An 8,415-nucleotide genomic window follows, 5' to 3' on the forward strand; every position below is an offset into this window, starting at 1 on the left:
TTTATTGAATTGTAAGCTGTGCGTAGGGGAGTAGAAGGTGGTGACATTGAAAGGGGAGATTACCCCTTTGATAATCTTAGACTGAAAAATATTTAATTTCCAATTTATTTGAAAGTCCTGTAACTTTCTAATAGTTTTTTGAGAGCATTCTTCACATCTTTGTTCCTGAAGCTGTAGATGATTGGATTAAACATGGGAAAGACGACTGTATAAAACACTGCCACCACTTTATCGGTGTCTAGGGAATAGCTCGTCGTAGGACGCAAGTACATGAACAGGAGAGTTCCGTAGAACAAGGTCACTGCGATCAGATGGGAAGCACAGGTGGAAAATGTCTTGCTCTTGCCACCTGAGGACTTGATGCTCAAAACAGTAATTAGAATGCAGAAATAGGAGATAAATATGATCACGAAAGTGCTGGTCTGAATGAAACCACACAAAGCAAAGAGCAGAAGCTCATTGATATGAGTATCTGCACACGATAAAGCCAGGAGAGGAGGGATATCACAAAAAAAATGGTTGACAACATTGGAGCCACAGAATGGTAATCTAAATGTGAGGCAAACGTGGACCAGAGAAGTCATACTTCCACTAAAGTAGGCTAAGACAATGAAACAAATACAGACTCTCCTAGACATAAGAGTAGAATAGAGCAACGGGTTACAGATGGCTGCGTATCGGTCATATGCCATTGCCGCCAGGATGAGACACTCAGCATCAGCGAAACAAGCAAAGAAAAACATCTGGAGCGCACAGCCATAGGGAGAGATGCTCTTTCGAGATGCTAGGAAGTTTACCAGCATCTTAGGTGCAATCGCTGTGGAGTAACTGATGTCTAAGAAAGATAAGTTGCTAAGAAAATAATACATGGGGGTTTGAAGGCTTGAATCGATGTTAACTAATATTATCAAGCCCATATTCCCCACTACAGTTAATACATAAACTACAAAAAATATCAGAAACAGTGTGACTCTCAGAGGTAAATAATCTGTGAACCCAACAAAAATGAACTCAGTTGGCATGGTATAATTATTATCCAACATCTTGATTTTCTTGTTTATCTCATTCAGGTTGGATGGTATTAATTGATATGACTTGACTTTATTGATGGATAAATGAATGGTCTTGGTTTTCTCCCTTTTAAAGAAACAAACAGAATATTAGTGGAATCATAGTGTGACTTTTTTCTCTGACAAATAGATTATGGTTTTTGTTGAAGAAAATAACAAAAGTTCATTCATAATATAAAAGAATATTACATCAAAGGTTGTTGTTGTTGTGTTCTTTTGAGTTGGAATTGACTCATAGCTGACCCTCTCCAGTGGGTTTCAGAGGCAGGTAATCACATGGAGGGAGATTGCCCAGGGCTTCTCCTGAATGCAGCAATTAAAGTTTTGTACATCTACACTTAACATTCACACTTCTCAAGTTAAAAAAGAAGGCATAGTTTATGAGATCTGGTAGAATTAAGAAAATTGGCAAAACTTTCGAGGCAAAGATTAATTTTAGAGACAAAAATCACAACTTTTCTTTGCAGATAGAAGTTGAGAAAATTTCTAAGAAAAAGAAAATATTCACAAATACAGTAGATAATTCTACAGAAGAATACTTGTGAACTATAGTAGTCCGGTATAATGCAGAAAAAAAATTATCTGTAAGCTACAGAGAAGATCACAACCAATAAGAGGTGATTTGGTTCAAATCTTGACTTTGACATTTAATGGTTGTGTGCTCTTGGTAATATTACTAACATGTGATAGATAATTAAATGAGTAAATATTTGCAAACAATTTGTGACATAAGGACTATACGAATATTTATCTTTTATCCAAAGTAAAATTATTCCTTGGAAAGAGATATCATGCTAGAAAAAGTGAAGGGTCAGAAAAAAGGAAGACCTTCGACAAGATGGGTTGAGGCACTGACTGAAACAATGTGCTTAAGTGTGTCAGAGGTGGAGGAGATGTCACAGGATAGGACAGGATTCTGATCTGTTGTTCATGGGGTTGCTGTGAGTCACACTGGACTCAACAGCACCTAACAACAACAGAAACAAAGACATTTATCTTTTGCTTTTAGGTTTCTTTTCTTGTTGTTATAATTATCTCAAGTATTTGGATAGCTGTTTCAAAATTAGTATTTTTCTTGGCATTGCGGACACGTCCCTGGGCATGTTCAGTACTCTCTAACAAAGAAAGTCACTCTGTATACGAGTTTGTGGGATCAGTGCAAAGGTAATATCCATGCAGCACCAAATATGTTACTTATTCATTAAATATTTTTATTTCTACTTCTAGGGATAAATCTCTTTTCAATCTTCAGCTATGACAATGTTTGATATGAGGTCCCAGAAGTATTAATCAGCTTTTAAGAACAACTGTATCTCTGCTCTTTGGAACTGAGTTCAAAACTGAAGCTATAGATGAAAATATCATATGGTCAGAAGGTAAAATAAGAAAATATCCACAGTAATAATGATAGTAATAATAATAGTGATAATAATGATATAGTAATAATAATAATGAAACAGGTTAGGTTCTATATTCACACTTAGAATGCACATGATTAGCTGACACTGCACTGCTCCTTTCTGGCAGTTTGAACTGGATAAGTCCAGATTCCATCTTTAAAATGAAGGCTTATCTTCGACTCTTACAAACTGCTGAGGCAGCTATTTAATATCGTTTCTAAGACGATTCACATTAGACGATAGAATCTGAAAGAATCTTGTTCTCTAGATTAAGGCCATTAACTCAGAACCATTTTCATTAATGTAGTAAGCATGTCAACCATACTTCCAACTAGAACAAGTCTTCCTACAAAACTCCTTTTTATTTTACCAACCTTCAAAATCCTATACATTGGAATCATCTTCTGATATTGCATCTTTGTCCTACTAAGTCACCAGAACTCCAATTAGAATCTATTTACTACTTGGATTTGGTTGGTTGGTGTTTTGGGTTTTTTTAGGCTTTTTAACAACTTTCTTTGCATAAAAGATTGTGTGTCTTTTTCCTTTGAGAGCCACTGTTGGATTTGAACCACTAGAGACACAAAGACTTGGGTAAGCAGTATAATTTGATATAGACTATATCACCAGACTACTTCTCAATTGCTTGCTGTACATCTGAAAGCTGGACGGTGACTAAGGATTACAGAAGAAGAATCAATGTCTTTGAGTTTGGGTGCTGGAGAAGAGTATTGAGCTTTCCACGGAACTACCAAGAGAACAAACAGGTCTGTCCTCAAGAGAGTGGAAACCACGCTGCTCCTTGGAGGCAAGAATTTTGAAACTTCATCTTGCATATTTTGGGCATATTCTTAAGAGGGACCAGCCCTTGGAGAATGATCTCATGCTTGGATGTTTAGAGGGTCAACGTAGGAGAGGAAGTCTCTGGATGAGATGGATTGACACCATCACGGTGGCAATGCTGTCAGGTGTGTTGGAGATGGTGAGGTTGGCTCAGGATAGGGCAGGGTTCAGAGCCATTGTTCACACGGTCTCTATGAGTCCTAGTCAACTTGATGGCATGTGACAACAATACACCACCAGAGAGCCATCAGTATTTTCTCTTGTAGCAATATATTTTCTATGAAGGCAGTTCAAATCAAGGAGGCGAGCCACAAGATATGACGAGGTCCTGGAACACACCTACCATATGTTATTGTTCTTATGTGTCCTTACCATATAACAATTTAGATGCTGAAAATAATAACTCTGGTGGCTTAGTAGTAAGGAGTTGTGCTGCGAACCCAAAGGCATGTGGTTTGAATACAACAGTTGCTTTATGGGAGAAAGATAAGCAATCAATCTCCTCACATGCAATTCACTGTCTATAAAAACTTCTGGAGGGTCTGTTATGACTAAGTTCTGATTCAACGGTACATAATAACAATACATGGCACTGGAAGACATTGCCCATCTTTCTCTGGGGAGCTCCTGGTGGATTTGAACCTTCTGCCTTTGGATTAAGAGCAAATCTCCTTACCTGTTAGATCACCAGAGCTCCCTACATCCTAATAAGTAACCTGGATTTCAGCTAATACAGGTGGTCCCAGCTATTACTACCAGACAACTATTAACATTACTAGCAATTCCTGTTTGAAGTTATCTCTAAGAGCTCTCAGGTGTCATGTCAGTTCAGAAACTAAATGAATAATCACTATTTGACCTTCCAGAGACAATAGCCACTAGAGGAAATCTACTGAAAACCTTTTGTTAAAATCACAGTTAAAATTAAAAAGCAAACAAAATAAAAAAAACTAAAAAGAGGAAATCTACAGCACATGCCCCGTTACTGCTAAGTACCTTGAGGTAGACGACCAGGGCTCGTCCTGGGACTAAACCCCTCAGCCTTTCCTGATGTAGCATTTGCTTCAAGGTCATAGACTTCTAACTCTTAGTGTTATATGACCATCACTCATCCAAAAACTGACTGCAATATGGTCAGTTTTCAGAGTCTTTCAGGAGGAAATTGCTGATCTAGTCCTAAAGGCAGGTGGTTTGAAACCACCAGCTGCTCCATATGAGAAATATATGGGTAATGTCCTGACAAGCAACTTGGAAACCTGTTAGAAACTCAGCTAAGAGTAGAATCCTACTCAATGTCAATGAGAGAGAGACTGAAATAAAGAGATCGAGTGGGAGGTTTTCCAAGCTTAGTCTGAGAAGCTTCATATATATATATAGCTTAGATAGTGAAAACCAGCCAGAAGACAGGGCCATTAACTCCCAGTGGTTCAGCATTCGAAGGAGTCTTCATCTGACAGCTGCACAGAAGATGAAAGGTATGTATTTCTTATTGCTGTTTTTTCTCTGCAAAAACGAATTAAGATAGTTTTCCCTTTCATCTTTATTACCACTGCAAAGTTTTTCTTTAAAATAGCCTAAATATTTGTTATTGAGTACTCCTCAGGTTTTTCACTTGATCTAAATAGCTTGTAGGGAGCTCTTGCAGGATCTATCCAGAATTGTGCTGTTAACACAAAGACCACAACTTTCTAGCGTTTCAAATCCCCCAGTTCCAAGAGAGAGCAATGGGCAACCTTCTTCTTTGTAACATTTTTGCATCAGAAACTCAGTAAAAGTTTAGCTATGACATGATTACAACTTGCAGAACATGAGAATTTTTCTTTGCAGTTATTTCTTGGATTTTTAAGTTGCTTGTTATTTCAAGATGGTACTTAACAACAACAACTCTGTTTTAAAGGATTTATGTAGAGAAAACAAAAGAATTTCATGTAATCATAATTAAGTCACTTTTTCCACTTTTCAAATGCCTTGCAAAATTATAGGACTTGGAAGAAGGCAGCCTGAGTTTAAATATAGATCTGATTTTCAACCCTTAGACCATCAAACTGCTAGATATTTCTATTACATTTCTGTGCAATTAGTATAATTCATATATCATATGATATCATATTCATAAGGTTAAAATCATGATTAAGATCTATAACATAGAACTTTTTCTAAAGTGAGTTATTCTGTAGATGTAGAGAAAGTTATTGTTGTTGTTGTTGTGTACCACAGAGTCAGAACCAACCAATAGCTGACCCTCTGGCAGGTTTTCAGAGACAATTAATCACATAGGAGGAGATTGTCTACCCTTTTGCAGAGCACCTGGTAACCTTAAACTGTGTGCCTTCAGAATTACAGTACAGCTTCTTGCCTCTAGGCCACCAGAGCTTCCTACATAGAAAGTATCCAATAGTTAGTAGAATTTCTTCTTTTCAGTGCTAAGACTCTGTGCTGCAATCCCAAAAGCATGTGGTTCAAATCCACCAGCTGTTCCTCAGGAGAAAGATGGGCAATCTCTTCCCATGCCTCCGAAAACCCGTTTGAAAGTCAGCTATGGGTCAGTTCGGACTCCACAATATGCAACAACAACATTATTTTTACGGTGTTATTGTTTTGCGCCATCGTAGTATCTAACTCATCACAACTCTAGTGGACAGCGTAGAACTGTGTCATGTGTTGTTGTGAGCTCTATCAAGCCGGAGCCGGCTCCTAGCTGACCCGCCAGGAGGTTTTCAGAGGCAGTAATTCACATGGGAAGAGACTGCCCATTCCTTCTCTGGTGGAGCAACTGGTGAACTACAAATGGGTTATTTGGGAATTGCAGCACTTTTTATTACCACTAAGCCACCAGAGCGCCCTGTATTGCCTTTGTTCTGATTCACTGAGTCAGAATTGACCCGCAGCTGACCTTTCAGTGGGTTTCTGGAGGCAGGAAATTGCACCAGAGGAGATTTCCCCCCTCCTTCTCCCATGGAGCAGCTGGTGGATTCCAACTGCATGCCTTTGGGGTTGCAGCGCAGTTTTTTACCACTAGGCTACCAGAGCTCCCTACTCTGTACCAACCTTATGGACAATAATGCATAACCCTGCTTGGTCCTGAGCCATCACCACAATCTCTATTGTGCCTAAGTCCATCCTTGTGACCACGGTATCCATCGATCACCTTGAGTGGCTTCATATTTTTCGTTCATCCTTTCACAAACATAATGTTTTCCTCCTGGGACTGGCCCCTCCTGATAATATGCCAAATTATGTGAGAGAAAATCTCATCCTCCTTGCTTCTAACAAGCACTCTAGCCATACGTCTAAGAACTACTCTATCACGTTTCCAATGACTGATACCTTCAAACAGCAGATTGTTAGGCATTTTCTCCCACCCAGAAGCTAGGAGGATTAAACTACAAATCTTTCTATTAGCAACCCAGGGCTTAACGATCATTGCCACGGTTCTACACTGTTATACTAAAGTAATTTTTATTATTTAATAATTCAATATCTGGATTTAAAACTTGATTTTCTAAATTTATATTTATTGGACAAAATCCCAAGCAATTTGAGGATAAATATGTCCATTGAACATGAGGCTGATTTTATTGATTCTGGGGTTTAACTAGATTGTTGTATTTACAAATTTGAAAGTTAGTCCGTTCATTTCCCCATTCATGATAATAAAATGGGCACCAAATTATACAATGTTATTTAGAAAATGCCCTAGATATTGGCTGGGACTCAGATATATGCCACACTACCCTCAGCTCTACCATCCTCCTCACCCCAAACACACTCGGATTCTGAGAAGACATTCAGAATAAAAAAAGGTACACTTCTTCCTAAAATCAGACCATTATTATTACTAGATTACCAACAGGAAATTTGTTGAAAATTAGGAAATCACCTACCTTAGTGTCATCTGGAACGTTTAATTTATTTTGTATAAGATCTTGGCAACATTTCTCTCCAGGTTTTAGAGCCGGTTTATTAAGCAATGGGTATTTATCTTCTAGTTTTGACAAATAAGACATTGTCCCAGGGTATTTCCCATTCCCACGGGGACTTTGAATACACAGTTATTGTCTTTCTGTGGAGCTGCTGATTTAAACAAAGATGATGAAAAAAAGGTAACACAATTTACTATGATGAAACTTCTTAGGAGATATACCTTTATTACTGGGTATACGTTTATGACCATATTTGAATATAGTAATCATAACTATATTTATACTAACCTATAGAAAAAATGATAAACTTTCTCTTCCTTTTTTATTTCTCTCAGTGCCCATTATCAATTTAGACACCGAAAGAAACTTCAAGATTTCATTCCAGGTAGAAATGCCAAAAACCAGGTTCATGCTACTGAAGAATTCCAAGAACCACAATTTTGTTTCTTAGATAAAAAGACTGATTGGAAAGAAATATGACTTGTATAGTGAAGCTCAAGAAGAAGAAATTAATACTCAGTTATCTAAGTTGGACTTCATTTAATCTGTATTTTGTATCAGTGAGTCTTGACCTGGTTCTTAGCTTTGTTTTAAAATTTGCAAATTGTAAATAATATCCCACTAAATCATACTCTTGAGGCTTCAGTGAAAAAGCATGCCTGTGTTCTTAGTACCTTGTTCTAGAGAGGGTGAATCAAGTTGGTCCCTGAATACAAGGATTTTTAAAGCTGTCTTATATACTTTGCGCATGTTGCCAGGGAGGACCAGTCCTAGGAGAAGGACATCATGCTTGGAAGGATGGAGGGTCAGCAAAAGAAAGGAAGACCCTAGATGAGAAGGATTGACATAGGAACTGGGATAATAGGGGTAGGTTTGTCAGAAACAATGGGATTGGTTCAGGATAGGACAGGGTTCAGAGCTATTGCTCATAAGGGTCACTAGGAGTCAAAAGTGACTCAATAGCACATAACAACAACCACCTCGTTCAGTAGATTTTATTTAACAACTATCAGCTTTCCACCATAGTTATAGCACTGTTTACAGCAGTAATTCATAGTACTTTCAATTCTGGCTTTAGATTTTAACTTTGTTTAGATTACTGGCATTGATGCAATGCTAAACTTTAAGATACTTGTTGTTGTTGTTATGTGCCGTCATAGCGACCCTATGTACAACAGC

General features: G+C 37.9%; 1 protein-coding gene across 1 annotated transcript; it reads right to left on the reverse strand.

Annotated features, from left to right (window-relative positions):
* Positions 1–104: 104 nt before the first annotated feature.
* LOC102873630 (olfactory receptor 5AS1-like) lies at positions 105–1,043 on the reverse strand. The gene has a single exon (XM_006902298.1). It carries the CDS (start codon positions 1,041–1,043, stop codon positions 105–107), a length of 939 nt encoding a protein of 312 aa, XP_006902360.1.
* Positions 1,044–8,415: the final 7,372 nt, after the last annotated feature.

The sequence above is a fragment of the Elephantulus edwardii genome, unplaced genomic scaffold (assembly GCF_000299155.1).
Source record: "Elephantulus edwardii isolate Elephantulus edwardi_28Jun2011 unplaced genomic scaffold, EleEdw1.0 scaffold00389, whole genome shotgun sequence".
NCBI lineage: Eukaryota > Metazoa > Chordata > Mammalia > Macroscelidea > Macroscelididae > Elephantulus > Elephantulus edwardii.

Bases quoted from the DNA above. Each gene is read 5' to 3' on its own strand.
- LOC102873630 (XM_006902298.1), bottom strand. From the start codon at position 1,043: ATGTTGGATAATAATTATACCATGCCAACTGAGTTCATTTTTGTTGGG.